The sequence below is a fragment of the Cervus canadensis genome, chromosome 3, assembly GCF_019320065.1.
Source record: "Cervus canadensis isolate Bull #8, Minnesota chromosome 3, ASM1932006v1, whole genome shotgun sequence".
Taxonomy (NCBI): Eukaryota; Metazoa; Chordata; class Mammalia; order Artiodactyla; family Cervidae; genus Cervus; species Cervus canadensis.
In genome coordinates this window covers 57,994,347-58,012,725 of record NC_057388.1, presented here as the reverse complement: position 1 = coordinate 58,012,725, position 18,379 = coordinate 57,994,347, and the positions used below count along the sequence as shown (strand labels likewise).

The window sequence follows — 18,379 nt, the reverse complement described above, 5'->3', positions numbered from 1 at the left end:
CTCAATCATGTCTGACTCTCTGTGACCCCATGGACTGTAGCCAGCCAGGCTTCTCCCGCCATGGAATTCTCCAGGCAAGAATACTGGAGTGAGTTGCCATTTCTTTCTCCAGAGGATCTTCCCAACCCAGGGACCAAACCCAGGTCTTCGGCATTACAGTCAGATTCTTTGCTATCTGAGCCACCATCATTAACTAATCTACAGACTATATTCAAATGTCACCAGCTGTCCCACTGATGTCTTTTTTCTGGTCCAGAATCACAATCCAAGATCCTACATTACATTTAGTTGCCATGTCTCCAATGCGAGGCAGTTCCTTAGTCTATCTCTGCTTTTGATGCCCTTAACTCTTTTGCAGGGTCAAAGGAAAACAGTTAAACCCATCCAATTTATGACTATCTCCCCAAAAGAATTTTATTAAAGAAAGCTCTCCAGATAGTTAGTTGCCAGCACATTAGGGAAGAGCCTTGAAATAGGCTGTAATCCTAGATGACTCTGTAACCTCAAGCAAGTCCACAGAAGGGGCAGGAGGAGGGTAGGAGAGCGGTTGAGCAGGGGCAGACTATACCCCAGTAGGATCACTGAGTTTTTGGACCTACAGTTTTATAAACATCTATGGAAGTGCCAAAGTTCTTAGATGCCCAGAGACCTCTCCTCACTGGCAGGAACATCTGAGATAGGGAAGTTCTTAGATGCCCAGAAACCTCTCCTCACTGGCAGGAACTTCTGAGATAGGGGAGCCCATTGTGAATGAGATTACGTGCCCAAGTCCACTCACCAGGGCTTGGTGAAGCGAAAAGTTCAACTCAAGACTGTCTGAAAAAAGCCCGGGCTGTCAGTACTACGTATCCTGAAGCTGACTGAGGGTCACACTCTCCAGCCTTCTCAGAGTTTAGCATTAAGGATCAGAATGTGAAGGCCAAGAGAAAGATTCCTTTTTTCTATTCTTTCTCTTGCTACTTTGAAGTAGCCTGGTGCCCCCAGTCTCTGAAATCACCTTCCTCCAGGCCCACAGCAGAAGAGATATGTGGTATTACACCTCCATCTAGTGGTAAAAGCAGTAAAGTGCAACGCCACCGTCCCTGCCGCGCCAGTCACACTTCCGACGGTGTAACAAGTCGTTTAGCAGAGGTTGACAACCTTGAAGAAGCAACTCACCAAGATCTAATCAATGTACTGTGACTTCTTGCCTAGAGAATACCGTGAGCAGGCAAGCCTGGCGGGCGACAGTACATACGGTTGCAAGCAGTCAGACGCGACCGAAGCAATTTAACAAGCACACACTTGCTCTAACTTCATAGTGTTAGAAGTCACAAGAACAAGCCAATGTGGTTTATTTGAAAGAGGCGATGGAGACAAATGGACCAAATAGAAACCCTTCCCTGCTCTTACTTAAAATGACTTTGTTAAGTCTCTGACATGTCTCTGAACATTAGTTTTCTCATATTAAAATGGGGGCTCATAATATCTACATGTAAGTTAGTTATACCTTGATGAGTCCTGGGTTCACAGTAAATCCCGGATAAACATGTATTCCTTCTCACACTCCTCTCTACCTCCTTGTGCACAATTTCCATGACAACCTGGAGTCATCAAAATGAAAGAGATAATTCATGAGAGGTTCAATAATGTTTTTCCAAAACGTTGGACAGACTGTAAATTTCAGAGTCCATATTGCATAGAATTTAGGCCAGGGACTCTGGCACTGGGGCTGCCTTGTTTTGAATACCAACTCTGCCAGTTGCTTGGTTTTCCATCTGTAAAATAGAAATATTAATAAAGATACCTACCCCCTAGGGTTGTTGTGAGGATTAAATAAGTTAATATCTGCAAAGCACTTAGAACAATATGTATTTGATGTGTGGATCGATTATCAGTAACATTTCATAATGATGTGCTTGTGTGCGTGGGTAGTCTCTTCAATTGAGACTGACACTTTGCGACGCTATGGACTGTAGCCCACCAGGCTCCTCTGTGCATGGGATTCTCCAGGCAAAGATACTGGAATGGGTTGCCCATGCCCTCCTCCAGGAGATCTTCCCAACCCAGGAATCAAACCGGAATCTCTTACACCTCCTGCGTTGGCAGGCGGGTTCTGTACCACTAGCGCCACCTGCTGATCCCAAATAGCAGGGGTGAGGCTGGGCAGGCTCCAGGTCAGTTTATTTGATTTGTAAAAGAAAATGGTACACGTTCCACATTTCTCATCCTTTTGAATGTTACTACTCTATCTCTTGTGTTTTCCCCAAAATACACACACACAGACACACACATTCTATCTTAAGATGCTTATAGTTTGATGCCTCTTGACTAAGCTAGCTTCCTGGTCCATCACTAAGCTGGTGCAAGCAAAGCCTTTCTGAGTGGCAAAATGCCTGAGTGACTGCATACCCTCTTACTCTATTAATGCTTCTTACCCTTGAGTCTGCTTTGGATACTAAGCACACCCATTTTCTGTTCGTTAATACTTGCATGAGAAGTCTTTTTCCATCTTTTTACTTTCAACCTTACTTTCAGCTATCCTTCAGTTCAGTCCAGTCGCTCAGTCGTGTCCGACTCTTTGCGACCCCATGAATCACAGCACGCCAGGCCTCCCTGTCCATCACAAACTCCCAGAGTTTACTCAAACTCATGTCCATTGAGTCAGTGATGCCATCCAACCATCTCATCCTCTGTCATCCTCTTCTCCTCCTGCCCCCAATCCCTCCCAGCATCAGGGTCTTTTCCAATGAGTCAACTCTTCGCATGAGGTGGCCAAAGTATTGGCGTTTCAGCTATCCTTACATTGTATTTAAGGCATGTTGTTTTCAAGTCTCATAGAATTGGGTTTTGTTCTTCTTGTAGTTGACTTCTAATCTCATCATAAAACATATTCAGAGTAATGATAGTAAAGATGATCCAATACTTCCGAAAAAGAATGGAAGCACAGATCAAGAAGATACTAGAAACATTAAACACATCAATATTTGTATTATAGGGGTCCAAAAAGGAGAAGACAGAGGAAAAGGACCTGAGAAAATATTTAAAGATACAATGGCTGAAAATCTCCCTAAGGTGGGAAGTGAAACAGTCACCCTAGTCCAGAAAGTGCAGAGTTGCAGGCAGGATAAACCCAAGGAGGAACACGCTGAGACACATAGTGATCGATGGCTTCTCTCATTGCTCAGTAGAGAATCTGCCTGCAGTGCAGGAGACCCGGGTTTGATTCCTGGGTGAGGAAGATACCCTGGAGAAGAAAGTGGCAACCCACTCCAGTATTCTTTCCTGGAGAAGTCCATGGACAGAGGAGCCCACCTGGCCACAGTCCATGGACTCACAAGAGTCAGACACGACTTAGCGACTAAACCACCACAAAGACAAAAAAATATTAAAATCAACAAGAGAGAAGCAACAAATAACATACAAAGGAATCCCCAGGTTTTGTCTTTAAGTTGTAATATTTAGTCCATTCATGCTTGATGTATCGATACATTTGGATTTAAATCTACCTTCCTGATTTTTTGTTTTCTGTTTGCTCCCATCTCCTTTTTTTTCTCCATTCTTGCCTTCATTTGAATTTAAATTTCATATTCCTTTTCTACTGTCCTGTTAGTTTTACATTCTTTTATTGGTTTTAGAAAATATCATAGAAATTGAAACACGCACCCTGCTTCATTCATTTCTCATATAAATTAGTGTCTTGATCATTTCCATTTCCAAGACAATTCAAGGACCTCAGGATACTCAATCCTGTTTACCTCCCATCAGTTATATGCTATTTTTGTCATGTATTTTAACTCTTCATACATGTAAGACCCCATAAAGCATAAATGGATTATTTTATGGCAATATCCTTTTAGATTTATGCACGGATTTACCTTTCCAATGCTTTTCTGTTTTTTTTTCTGCACCTCCAAGCCATGATATGTGATAATTTCCCTTCTACCCAAAAATCCATTAGTATTTCCCTTTAGTACTTTTCAATGGTGACAAATTCTGTTTTCATTTGCTTAAAAATGTCTTTCAAAGGATATTTTTGCTGCACATTATCTTCCATATTGGCTATTATTTTCTATAAGCTCTTTGAAAATATCACTTACTAGGCTTCCTTACTGTTGCTCCTTTGGAAATGAGCTACACTTTCCTCTGGCTACTTTTAAAGTTTGTTTCTCAACAGTTTTACTCTGTAGTAATTTGTCATGATTTTCTTTGTATTTATTCTGCTTGGAAGCCAATAATATTTCTACTGTCTATGGCTCAGTGTCTTTCATCAGTTTTGAAAATTTCTTAGCCATTATCTCTTCAAGTGTTGTCTGCCCTATTCTCCCCCCAGCATCATTCTGGATAATTTCTTTACCTTCCAGTTCACTAATTCTCTCTTAAACTGTGACTATCAAAGCGATCTACTGATTTCTTAACTTCAGTCACATTATTTTTAAGTTCTAGAATTTTATTTTTATATAATTTCCAATTGTCTCCTGAAGTTTCTCCATTTTGTCCTGTAAATCCTTTAACATTTTGATCACAGTTATTATAAGGTCTCTATCAGATAATGCTAAATATCTTAATTTTCTGAGGTTTATCTGTTTCATTCTCTCCTTTTGGTCAAATCTTAATGTGTTTGTATTGCTAGTTATTTTTTTTATTGGGATTAACAGACTTTGAACAATTATAGAGACAATCTGAGAAACTGCATGATGTTATCTTTCTTCAGAGGGGTTTATTTTTGCTTCTGGCTGTCCACTAGGTTTGGGACCAGTTGCCTCATTCAGTTAGGGACTGAGATCACTTGAGGCTGGGCTTCAATCCTTGTGAGTATAGAATCAATTTCCAGTTCTCCTTCACTCAAGGAGTAGGCCCTTTGGGGATCCAATAAGAAAGCCTAGGATGTTTAAAGGACATTTCTTCTTGGTGCAATCAGAGCTCTAAATTTTGTTTCCTATGAGTCTACCAAAAATTTTGCTGTTTCTCTTACTTGTTCTTGAATTACAAAGTGCTTCTAAGAGTAAAACGTGGCACCAAACATAGGTCTCATCTGTGTGGAGTATCGGCCCCTGCTTTCTTGATAGCTCTCTGATGCTTTAATAGATATCTATATCCTAACCGTTTTAGTTTTCTCAGCAGAGGGGTTGGGGCAAAACAAGCTAATCACCCATTACTGGAAGCTGAAGTCTCTATGTGCTTTATTTGAAAAATTACTTTTAGAAAATTCAAGTTCTGAAGTAAAATAGACTTGATTCTGTCACTTACTAGCTATATGACTTGAAGTGAACTATTTAATATGAGTCTTCATTACCTTATCTGAAAAATGGAACTAACAATAGCACTTACCTTGAGTTGCTTTAAATATTTTCTCAATGCAGGTATAGTATTCAGCACAGAGCCAGAAATATAACAAATGTTCCGATGTTAGTAATAGCAGTTTTTAAAACATTATAATGGTTTTTATTAATTATATAAATTAACACATAATGATAGCCTCTCTCCATGCACCCTCTGTGAGGAATGATAACTGGTAAAGATGCTATATAGATCTTAATTTTTCCAACTTTCCTATGGCTTGGGAATAGCTGGGCAAAATGGCTTACTGCACCACATGAAATAGTTTATGTAGCCATCAATATCTTCACTTTGGAAAACAGATCAATTGGAGTAAAAGAGTTAGAATGTAGCAGCAGGATCCAAGTAAGCTTTGGCAAGAAGGCTCTTGAAACTAGCACCCTATACTGGGGCCTCCAGGGCTTGTCCCCCAAGTGTGATGTGAGAGTAACCACTGAGATATGCTCTGGAAGGAGTCAGATCTCCTGCTGTCCTCCCTATTTGGGCTGAGGCCCCATGATGCTGGAAAAAGCCTTCCACTTACTAAGACTCTTGGACAGTCGAGAAGCTCCAGGTGCTTTGGAATAGGAACCCTAATTATTCTGGGCTCTTTTTGTAAGAAAAACTTTTATTTCAAAGATGCCATGGTATTTTAATTTAAAAAGGCTTGCAATTGCTCCCCGACACTTTTATTCAAGAAGTATCATTATTCTTCTTTGTTTTTACATGTCTTATTTAAATGTTCTTAAATGCTACTATTATACACTTAAACATCTGTTGACAGTAGACTTCATGGTAAACATTCTTGTCAAAATTTTTCAAATTCAAAAAAAAATTATTTTTTTAATGTTTAAATATTGTAACAACCAAAATATCATTTATGATATAAGTGAAGTGAAAGTGAAGTGAAAGTCACTCAGTCGTGTCCGACTCTTAGCCCACCAGGCTCCTCTGTCCATGGAATTCTCTAGGCAAGATTACTGGAGTAGGTAGCCATTCCCTTTTCCAGGAGATCTTCCCAACCCAGGAATCGAACCCAGGTCTTTTGTATTGCAGTGGGACTCTTTAGCATCTGAGCCACCAGGGAAGCCCAAGAATACTGGAGTGGGTAGCCTATCCCTGCTGCAGGGGATCTTCCTGACCCAGGAATTGAACCACGGTCTGGTGCATTGCGGGCGGATTCTTTACCAGCTGAGTTACCAGGGAAGCCCTCGTAAGATATAAAATACAATATATATGTTTTATACCCACCATGCAGCCCATTTCCCAGGTTGCAGTGAGAGTGTGTGATGCCATTTGGGGGGTGTCAGCTAGCCACATCAGGACTCTCAGGAAAAATTAGTTGGGAATATCGCATTCCATCCATCAACATAACTCCAGATAAAACAGGCCTCAGGGTCTGCTACACACCAGACATACAGAGAGCTGACAACAGAGCAGCACACCTTAGTCTTTTCTCAGGGAAGCAAAGCACGCCACAGGGACTACACTAGTGAGGCTCCAAACTTGGCCTTGCCTCCCCTACTCTGAAAAGCCAAATTTCAATAGGGATGATGGAGCCAGAGGAACTAATTAGAATGATGATAGGTGGTAGCATCAAACTATGGTGAAAATAGTTCCAATTCTTCAGCCCTCAGGATCACTCTTTCCTTTTACCCAGCTAATAAAAACCAACCCTTTCACACATACTGCTTGCCCTGGTGCCTCAAATGGTAAAGAATCTGAGGAGACCCAGAATCTCCGCAGATGGTAAAGAATGAGGGAGACCCAGCTTCGATCCCTGGGTCAGGAAGATCCCCTAGAAAAGGGAATGGCTACCCACTCCAGTATTCTTGCCTGGGAAATCCCATGGACAGAGGAGCCTGGCGGGCTAGAGTCCATGCGGTCACGAAGAGTCAGACACGACTGAGCGACCAACACTAGACGAGACACAGAAAGTCTAGTCTTTGCCTGGGAAGTGTTTCAGTCCCATCCTGATTGTTGCTAGTCACCATTTAGCCTTGGAGACCATCTGGGTTTCTGTGTGGCTCTTTTTCCATCTGGAAACCATCTCCATGCTACAACTGCCTTCTAAGCACCATCTGGCCCCAGCATGGGCACAGCTCCTCCCTTAATCATCCAAATCATTGCTGACACTGGGTTGTAGTTTCTGACAAAGACTTACTAGAAGTAAGACTAATATGAGGGAATTAACAATGTAGGGAAAATAATTAAAATAGAGTAGCATAATACATTTCATCTTTATTAGAATGCTTAGCCACAGCCTTTCACAGGGGGTCTACGACCAGCATCCTTCTCCTTAGGGCCCAACCTGCAGTTAGGATGCAGAGACCCGCTCATTCCCTTCAGATGGGTGTCCCCCACAATAATGCTCCCCTCTATGAATTCTGCGGCTCCAGCTCTCCCCTGTCCAACTCCCAACTGAAGATACGAGACTGAGACTGCTCAATCTCATAATTACATCGGCGTTCATACTCTACCCACCGGCTCTATTTTTAGGATCTGATCTATGGAACATTTCTTTCAACTCTGACAGTTTATTTATTTAGTTCCCAGGTTAAAATCCAGACGCTCCCTCTGAATGCAATGATTGTATCAGCCCTGAAACAAGCCATCCTTAACCATGAACCCAAACGATGTACAAATGTAGCACAGCTCAGCCTGGTGGACAGCAATCGTATATTACTGTAACAGTATTATATACACTTTTATAATACATTTCACATGAGTTAAGGTTCTTCCATAGCAGGTTCTCCTATCTGCATTTATTCAATTTTAATTAGCTACCCTATAAGAGACTTACTCCTTTCTTAAGAAAGATCAAATCGACTTTCACAGGGATTTTTTTTTTTTCCCCCTGAATTTTTTTTTTTTTTCCAGTGGGTTTTGTCATACATTGATATGAATCAGCCATAGATTTACACGTATTCCCCATCCCGATCCCCCCTCCCACCTCCCTCTCCACCCGATTCCTCTGGGTCTTCCCAGTGCACCAGGCCGGAGCACTTGTCTCATGCATCCCACCTGGGCTGGTGATCTGTTTCACCATAGATATATACATGCTGTTCTTTCGAAACATCCCACCCTCACCTTCTCCCACAGAGTTCAAAAGTCTGTTCTGTACTTCTGTGTCTCTTTTTCTGTTTTGCATATAGGGTTGTTGTTACCATCTTTCTAAATTCCATATATATGTGTTAGTATGCTGTAATGTTCTTTATCTTTCTGGCTTACTTCACTCTGTATAATGGGCTCCAGTTTCATCCATCTCATTAGAACTGATTCAAATGAATTCTTTTTAACGGCTGAGTAATATTCCATGGTGTACATGTACCACAGCTTCCTTATCACAGGGATTTTTTAAATAAACTAAAGAGGTTTCAGACTACCTGAGAACTAGAAGATATCCATCTGGAATAAAAAGAGGTGATAATGACCTTGAAGACTTCAGCAACCCCAGAACCACTGAAATTTACATAGATTTTTGTATGGAGAGAGTATAATATGGAACAGTTTGAATAAATATACCACAAGACAGTTTTACCATAATTGACCTTTTATTTTAAAAAAATTACAGGGAGTGATTTCCAGAATCTTATTTTATAAAAGTACTGCCTATATCAAACATTTTATATCACTATTAATTCCATTGAAGAGCTGCCTTTTTTTTTTTTAAAGTACTAATTCCAATTGATGGGATACATGCCCTTAAAATAGAAAGTTTCCATTTATTCAAATGTCAAAATGAAGATTATTGAGAAGTTTATTGCTTTATGGCTGGGCAAGATGCTACTAGCACATTTTAGGTAATTAATCTTCTTCATTAAAAACTATGAGGTCATTCTGTTTAAAACTTTTAGGATAATTCACAGAAAATAGATATATTTATTCAAATTATACATTGAAGGGCTGGGCTATAAGCTATAGACATTTATATGTGAAGCAGCTCTTTAAAGAAGTAAGACACACAAGTGTGTCTTGATATAATATACATAATTGAAATTAATAAAACCTGGAAGACCAATATTGTTAAGCTATGTTCTGTTAGGATCTTAAAAAAAAAAAAACCACACATTTAGTAGTCTATTTGTGCTTAAAATATTCATATGCATAAGAAGTTTAAAGAAAAAACACCTCTGTACATGATGATGAAAAGAAAGTAATAAATTTTTTTGAAATTGCACTGTTATTTAAAACACTTTCCTCAATTCAGACCCTCCTTTGCAGCTGGCACAGTTTTTCAAGTCTAATTGGCAACCTGGGGAGGCCCCTCTGGTATTAGTGAAGTAAAGAATGTGGTGATGAAAGACCAGGCTGACGCCATTAATCCAGGCCTTTGAATCGCCCTGGCATCTTCACCTGCATCTTCTCCACTCTCATCTTCAAGCCCATCATCCATAAGACGCTCCTTTCAAACAAAACAAGAAACATATTCCTAAGTGATCTTAACAGCTACCATGAACTCATTACAAAACAAGGAGAGAGTTAAATTCTTCCCAAAGAAGGAATATGAGTATATAATAAGGAAGTAGAACTATCTGATCATTAGAGATCCTCCTTAAGTCCAAAACTGATGAACTCCTCCTTGTTCAAGTTCAAAGAAATAACTGCCAGTTTAATACAATAATTTCTCATTGTGAGCATAACTTTCTTTCTAGGCTATTTTTAGAAAGAATGATGTTAGTTCTTTTCACTTAATTCTAATATATGACTGACTCAGTATTATAGGTTCTCTGGGATTAAACCACACATTTACATGTTAACCTTTCTTCAATACTATGAAATACCCGAGATTCTTTTATTATATTGGTCTCTTACAGTGCTGAAGAAACACCTATATTTAAGTATATGAAAACCTCATGAGCATACCATTTCTTCAAGTTCTAGATTGTTTGCATTCTGTACATCATTGTTAACTTCGGCATTATTGTTGGGAGCCTGTTGCTGAACTCCTTCTTGCCTAAAAGGAAACCATCCAGCTTGGTGTCTGCTCAGTAAAATAAAGAGAAAAGAAAATAAGTCACAACTGTTTTTACTCGTAACACTATGAAATATTAGGGTCCTATAAGAGCAAAATGATTGGAACATTTTCATTCATGGGTTGAACGGTGATAAATGAAAAAGCCAAATTTCCTTCTTCAGGTCAAGAACTACCCCTCTCAAAGCAATGACAGGAAAACAGGAAAGCAGGAATCAATTTTAAGTCTATCCTGAGCTAGTAAGACATATCAGGAGTCCTAAAAGCATTTTTTTATATTTTTCAAAATGAAATTCAACTAGATATTTTTTGCTTCCTAAGAAAAAAGGGGAGCAAGGGACAGTTAGTCTACTTAAGAAAAAAAATCTGACCTATATCTAACAGACTTACTATTGATAACTATAATTAGTTAAAAAGAAACTCCTCTGCAAGACTGCATCATGTACTCAAGTTCTAAATGATTTACTAGAGCATACCTAACTGAACTAGCCATTTTTATATTTGAACTAGCCATTTTTATAAAAAGTAGTAAAGGGAAAAAATCTTGCTTCTAGACAATTCTCATAAACGTTCTCACAAAACATAACTTGCTTTGCTCTTGATGCTAGGCATCTGAAGCCCAACATTCATATTCCTCCACTCAACATTCACAACAGACTACCACATGCCAGATTCCATGCTTAACAGTTTTAGAAAGTAATCATAAGGAATGAACACCACTCACAAATAAACCAGCAGCATGGCTCCCATTACCATGATAAAGCGACTAAACGAAGAATAGAAGTATACGATGCTAAGCAGGATGGCCGCCCGTGAGAAGGTGTACATCCAGTCTAGCCAGTCTCGATTGAAGTCTTCCTCATTTAGCACTGGCCCTCCCTGTGCATTCATTTGAACATTTTCATTCATGGGTCGATTTTCTTGGGCCACAAGGTTTGGAGCTGGTGGGGGTTCTTCTCCAGGCACATGTGCCAAATTTAGAGGCTGTGTAGCAGCAGGCTGGGCTGGGTTAGCATTTGATGTGGCCTGAGCTGAAACTGCAGCTTGACTGATATAGTCACCAAAATAAGTATTAAAAAGAAAAAGAAAAACATTTATCATACAACATTATATTTTTCAGAACTTCCCGGGAAGCCATATGTATTTTTCATAAACCTTACATGGAATATCACAACTCCTATACCACATTTCCTAGGTAAGTATAATTCCCAGTGCAAAAGTAGAGCCAACATGGATAGTAGGAATGGTTCAGGAAAGGATGTTCTCCCAGCCTGGTAGTCTAGGACAGCAGGAGAGAGGTGGAAGAGATTAAAAATAGCCATGTTATCACTATTTGGTTCTTTCAGTAAATTATAAGGCTGTAACCAAATCTTTTTCCCAAAATTTTCCTTAATTGCCTCTTTTGCTATTCTACATAGGATAAATACCGCTTGCCCCACCACGCGCACACCACCACCTCTCCCTCAAACAAATCTTTTAAAAGATTTGTCTAACTAAGTACATTAATCATTACCCTGTGTGTACACTCTCAATAATAAATGATTTGTATTGGTATTTTCAAATTTAACCAGGTCCCAGACAACAATCCCTCAATCCCAATCCTGACTTTTGGGAACTCCACCTGGACAACACTGGTGTAGATCCTCATCAAGTTACGAAGATGTGTGGTCCTGAAGTTTGCTTATAATTTGACTGCTTAAGAGTCAAAATAAATTTTCCTGTAAAAGACTACCAGTAAAGTGATAATATATCTGAAATTTGCTTTAAATTATTCAGCAAAGAGGGGAAAGTTGTAGAATCAGACAGTCATGAATTGATAAATGTTTAAAAGCTGGGCGGTGAGAACACAAGGGTTCATTTTATTTATTCTGTCTTTATATATGTTGAATTTTCTCTACAAGAAAGTTTTAAAATCAAGATAGCAAAATGAAATAGAAGTTTTCCATGGTACAAAAGCTTATTTAAGCTAGTATGCTGATACACTGTATCTGTAGTGAAAGTCGCTCAGTCGTGTCCGACTCTTCGCAACCCCATGGACTACACAGTTCATGGAATTCTCCAAGTCAGAATACTGGAGTGGGTAGCTATTCCCTTCTCCAGGGGATCTTCCCAACCCAGGAATCGAACCCAGGTCTCCCTCATTGCAGGCGGATTCTTTACCAGCTGAGCCACAAGGGAAGCCCCGTATTCATTTCCAGACTACTTCCTACCTCGTGGACATTCTGATTCATAAGTGAGTTATTTCATTAAAGGTGAAAACTTAAGTCTCTGAAGTTAAATGATGCACATTAAGATTATATGATTCAGTAGCTAACTCCAATAAGCCCCACTTATCTTACACAGTTCCTGTGATGTAAACAAGACAAGAGATATAAAGATATATAGTGTAATACTAAGGCTTCCCCAGGTGGCGCTAATGGTAAAGAGCCCAATAAGAGACTCAGGTTCAATCCCTGGGTCAGGAAGATCCTCTAGAGAAGGGCATGGCAACCCACTCCAGTATTCTTGCCTGGAGAATCCCATGAACAGAGGAGCCTGGCGGGCTACAGCCCATAGGGCACAAAGAATTGGACACGACCGAAGTGACTAATTATGATAATGATTACCATGACAACAGGTAAGGTATAAAGAGCCTGCCTGGAGCCAAGACATTACACGGGACAGCATGAGGATATGAAGTTAATAAAGCAGGTTAGCTTTATGGGGTAAGGTCTAGAGGAAGAATAAGGATACAGAGTTCACACTGTAGGCAAGAGGGCCATCTGATATTTTAGGGAATGGAGAATGATGGACTCAATTATGTGTTAAGTTAACCTGGCAAGTACTACAACGAAATACAGTCAAGGGCCTAAAAGGAGGAAAAGTGACTGCATTAAAGTGGGTCTGATATTAGAAAGATCTAGGCAAAACATTAGAAGTAAAACATAGGGAAGGACAGAAGCTAGAAACAACACACTAATTCATCTTGGTAAGTTGTTGAGTTCAGGGATAACAGAAGCTAGAATTAAAGCTGATTAATGTTAAGAGCTTGGAGGATGACTAAGAAGAGACAGTATCAGTGACAAGGAAGTCAAGAAGGAGAATGCACGTAACAAGATGATGCAGTCAAAGTTCAGACCTAACTGAATTTAAGGGAAAGGCAAATTTCTCTATGGAAATCTCCAACAATTAAGTGGCGACACAAGATGAGGCACAGGAGATGAAGAACTGGGAGCCATCACACAGAGCTAACAACTAAGGCCACAGAAAAAGGAAATCCAAGAGGACTGGCCCGGGGCTGAATCCTATCTTCCCTACCAGACTGTGTATTGCAAGGCACATGGTAAGTATACAAATACTTAACTGAACAAGAAATGTCACCATTTAGAAAAAGGGAAAGTAACAGGCTATCAAAGGATACAAAATGAGTAATCAGAAAGAGAAAAAGAGTGAACAGGATAACAGAATCACAGAAACAAGGAGAGGAGAACACTAAAGAGAAGCTAGAAATGTTAAATGAATACATAGAAGTCCAGCACAAAGAACACCAAAAAGCTATTCCATGCTGAGACTGTTTCATGCTGAGCAGAAGCAAAACTTACTAAAACACAGAGAAGTCCAGAAGGCATATTAGCCACAAGTGAAGGTGACATCAGTATCAGCCTCCTTGATGTATGATTCTTTCTATTCCCTTTTTTAGTTGACATCCTATCTTCATTTAGATTTGTTGCCTTCCAGTGAAACTTTCCTGTTTTCCCCTCTTAAATAGATAAAATGTTCTCTTAAAGAAAGCACCTGAATACTGCCAAATATAACTAAGGGAGAGGGGAAGAAGCAGAGAATAGGTTTAGTTGATGTGAACAGGATGTGTACCCTTTTTCTTTTAGCCAAATAATTTAAAATAATTTTTAAAAACCAATTATATACATCAGTAAATGAAATCCCAAATCAACTCACTTAGGATGAAAAAGAAAATAAAGCAGATAACACAATGTGTAAAAAAATCAACTCAAACTGACTTACTATTGCATATAATACTGATGAGCATACATCTGTTGCCACCACAACATTTGCAGTGGGTTGAAAGCAGGATACACTGGGAATCCAGCTGGAACAGCCTGCCCAGGAAGCTGGTTGTCTATATTTCTGCAATAGAGTAATAAAAAAAGTGTCTTTTAATGCTCCAGAAGTTGAAAGCATTTCTCTACACTTTTATTTCCGAACTATGTCATCCATTGACAAAACATACTAAAACTTACCGAAAAAAAATACTTATTTTCAACATTCCTCAAGTAAGACACTGTGTATCTGTGTTAGTCCCTCAGTCATGTGCGACTCTTTGCAACCCCATGGACTGTAGCTCTCCAGGCTCCTCTATCCATAGAATTCTCCAGGCAAGAATACTGGAGTGGGTTGCCATTCCTTCTCCAGATCTTCCTGACCCAGGAATCAAACCCAGGTCTCCTGCATTGCAGGCAGACTCTTTATCATCTGAGCCACCAGAAAAGCCCCAAGTAAGACATTACAGCTTATCTAAGATGATCCTGATCCCACAAATACGGAACAACTAACATCACAGCCTAGAATCAGACTACTACATGAGTAAGAAACAAACTTCTATGATGTTAAGATTCTAAAATTTTTAGTTACGTTGTTAATTGTTAGTCAATTGTCAAAATGTTTTGTAAAAGTGATTTAATAAATATCACATTTTCCACATAAGCTTAAGTTAAATAAAAATTAAAAGCTGAACTTTGGGCTTCCATGGTGACATAGCAGTAAAGAATCTGGAAAAAAAAAAAAAAGAATCTGCCTGCCAGTGCAGGAGACATGGGTTCTACCCTTGATCCAGGAGAATCCCACATGCCATGGAGCAGCTAAGCCAGTGTGCCACAACTAAAGCCTGTGCTCCAGAGCCTGTGAGCCGCAAATACTGAAACCCACTTGCCCTAGAGCCTGTGCTCTGCAACAAGAGAAGCCATCGCAACAAGAAGCTAGCACATTATAACTAGAGTAGCTCCCGCTGCTGCAACTAGAGAAAAGCCCACACAGCAACAAAGATCCAGCACAGCCAAAAATAAATAAAATTATTTTTTGAAGAGCTGAACTTTAATCAGGTCCTAGATCTAACTACCAGTTTACAGGCAATCTATGAAAACAGAGGAAAATATTAATGACACCACATGGATGTAGTGAGTTGAATCTAGACTACTAAGGGAAATTAGAACATAGAACAACAGAAAAAGCATAAAGTAAAAAAAATTAGGGATAGGGATTGGATTAAAAGAGCCTTAAGAAACATCAACCAAATGCAGTAAGTCAATCTCTGAATACTGATCCAATCAAAACCACCATAAAAAGACATTTGGGACAATCTGGGAAAATGGAACACGAACTGAGTATTCAGTTCAGTTCAGTTCAGTCGCTCAGTCATGTCCGACTCTTTGTGACCCCATGAATCCCAGCACGCCAGGCCTCCCTGTCCATCACCAACACCCGGAGTTTACCCAAACTCATGTCCACCAAGTCGGTGATGCTATCCAGCCATCTCATCCTCTGTCATCCCCTTCTCCTCCTGCCCCCAATCCCTCCCAGCATCAGGGTCTTTTCCAATGAGGCAATTCTTTGCATGAGGTGGCCAAAGTATTGGTGTTTCAGCCTCAGCATCAATCCTTCCAATGAACACCCAGAATTGATCTCCTTTAGGATGGACTGGTTGGATCTCCTTGCAGTCCAAGGGACTCTCAAGTGTCTTCTCCAACACCACAATTCAAAAGCATCAATTTTTCGGCACTCAGCTTTCTTCACAGTCCAACTCTTACATCCATACATGACCACTGGAAAAACCATAGCCTTGACTAGATGGACCTTTGTGGGCAAAGTAATGTCTCTGCTTTTTAATATGCTATCTAGGTTGGTCATAACTTTCCTTCCAAGGAGTAAGCGCCTTTTAATTTCATGGCTGCAATCACCATCTGCAGTGATTTTGGAGCCCCCCAAAAATAAAGTCTGACACTGTTTCCACTGTTTCCCCATCTATTTGCCATGAAGTGATGGGACCTGATGCTATGATCTTAGTTTTCTGAATGTTGAGCTTTAAGCCAACTTTTTCACTCTCCTTTTTCACTTTCATCAAGAGGCTTTTTAGTTCCTCTTCACTTTCTGCCATAGGGGTGGTGTCATCTGCATATCTGAGATTATTGATATTTCTCCCAGCAATCTTGATTCCAGCTTGTGCTTCTTCCAGCCCAGCGTTTCTCATGATGTACTCTGCATATAAGTTAAATAAGCAGGGTGACAATATACAGCTTTGACGTACTCCTTTTCCTATTTGGAACCAGTCTGTTGTTCCATGTCCAGTTCTAACTGTTGCTTCCTGACCTGCATACAGGTTTCTCAAGAGGTGGGTCAGGTGGTCTGGTATTCCCATCTCTTTCAGAATTTTCCACAGTTTATTGTGATCCACACAGTCAAAGGCTTTGGCATAGTCAATAAAGCAGAAATAGGTGTTTTTCTGCAACTCTCTTGCTTTTTCGATGATCCAGCAGATGTTGGCAATTTGATCTCTGGTTCCTCTGCCTTTTCTAAAACCAGCTTGAACATCTGGAAGTTCACGGCTCACATACTGCTGAAGCCTGGCTTGGAGAATTTTGAGCATGTGAGATGAGTGCGATTGTGCACTATACTTTACTAGTGTGTGAGATGAGTGCAATTGTGCGGTAGTTTGAGCATTCTTTGGCATTGTATTTCTTTGGGATTGGAATGAAAACTGACCTTTTCCAGTCCTGTGGCCACTGCTGAGTTTTCCAAATTTGCTGGCATATTGCGTGCAGCACTTTCACAGCATCATCTTTCAGGATTTGAAATAGCTCAACTGGAATTCCATCACCTCCACTAGCTTTGTTCATAGTGATGCTTTCTAAGGCCCACCTGACTTCACATTCCAGGATGTCTGGCTCCAGGTGAGTGATCACACCATCGTGATTTTCTGGGTCATGAAGATCTTTTTTGTACAGTTCTTCTGTGTATTCCTGCTGCCTCTTCTTAATATCTTCTGCTTCTGTTAGGTCCATACCATTTCTGTCCTTTATCGAGCCCATCTTTGCATGAAACATTCCCTTGGTATCTCTAATGTACTTGAAGAGATCTCTAGTCTTTCCCATTCTGTTGTTTTCCTCTATTTCTTTGCATTGATCGCTGAGGAAGGCTTTCTTACCTCTCCTGGCTATTCTTTGGAACTCTGCTTTCAAATGGGTATATCTTTCCTTTTCTCCTTTGCTTTTCACTTCTCTTCTTTTCACAGCTATTTGTAAGGCCTCTTCAGACAGCCATTTTGCTTTTTTGCATTTCTTTTCCATGGGGATGGTCTTGATCCCTGTCTCCTGTACAATGTCACGAACCTCCGTCCATAGTTCATCAGGCACTCCATCAGATCCAGTCCCTTAAATCTATTTCTCACTTTCACTGTATAATCATAAGGGATTTGATTTAGGTCATACCTGAGTGGTCTAGTGGTTTTCCCTACTTTCTTCAATTTAAGTCTGAATGTGGCAATAAAGAATTCATGATCTGAGCCACAGTCAGCTCCCAGTCTTGTTTTTGCTGACTGTATAGAGCTTGTCCATCTTTGGCTGCAAAGAATATAATCAATCTGATTTCAGTGTTGAGCATCTTGTGATGTCCATGTGTAGAGTCTTCTCTTGTGTTTTGAACTGAGTATTAAATGATATTAAAGAATTTTTAATTCTGTTGCATGTTCTAATGGTATGTGATTCTTATAGTCCATATCTGTCATATCTGTTACAGATACACAGTATTTACAGATGAAGGGATATGATGTCTAAGATTACTTTAAAAATACTTCAGCCCAAGTGAAAAAAAAAAGAGGAACAAGGGACAGATTGAAGAGCTGTCTATACACTGTTGCTGAAGCTGGATGTTAGGTAAGATCCTTATAATAGAGATTCATTAGTATGCTTTTAAAGTTAAGAATTATAAAGGAGAGGAGATGAACTGCAAACTTCAACAATCAGAAACTAATTCTTTCAAAGAAAACCTGCATGGAATTCCCACTTTATTTTCAGAATATGCCTTTTCAACACTCTCCACACTACTTTGCTCTCCCTT

At 39.8% G+C, this 18,379-nt stretch overlaps 1 protein-coding gene across 2 annotated transcripts in view; it reads right to left on the bottom strand.

Moving 5' to 3' along the window:
• Positions 1 to 8,833: 8,833 nt before the first annotated feature.
• Positions 8,834 to 18,379, bottom strand: part of HERPUD2 (HERPUD family member 2) — a 47,026-nt gene continuing 37,480 nt past the window's right edge. For both annotated transcript variants that reach the window (XM_043463218.1, XM_043463219.1), the window contains 4 exons: positions 14,276 to 14,398; positions 10,998 to 11,321; positions 10,165 to 10,282; positions 8,834 to 9,703 (listed from right to left, as the gene is read on the bottom strand). In XM_043463218.1, coding sequence (XP_043319153.1) covers positions 9,542 to 9,703; positions 10,165 to 10,282; positions 10,998 to 11,321; positions 14,276 to 14,398 — 727 coding nt within the window. In that variant the 3' untranslated portion in view covers positions 8,834 to 9,541. The remainder of the gene's footprint in view (positions 9,704 to 10,164; positions 10,283 to 10,997; positions 11,322 to 14,275; positions 14,399 to 18,379) is intronic.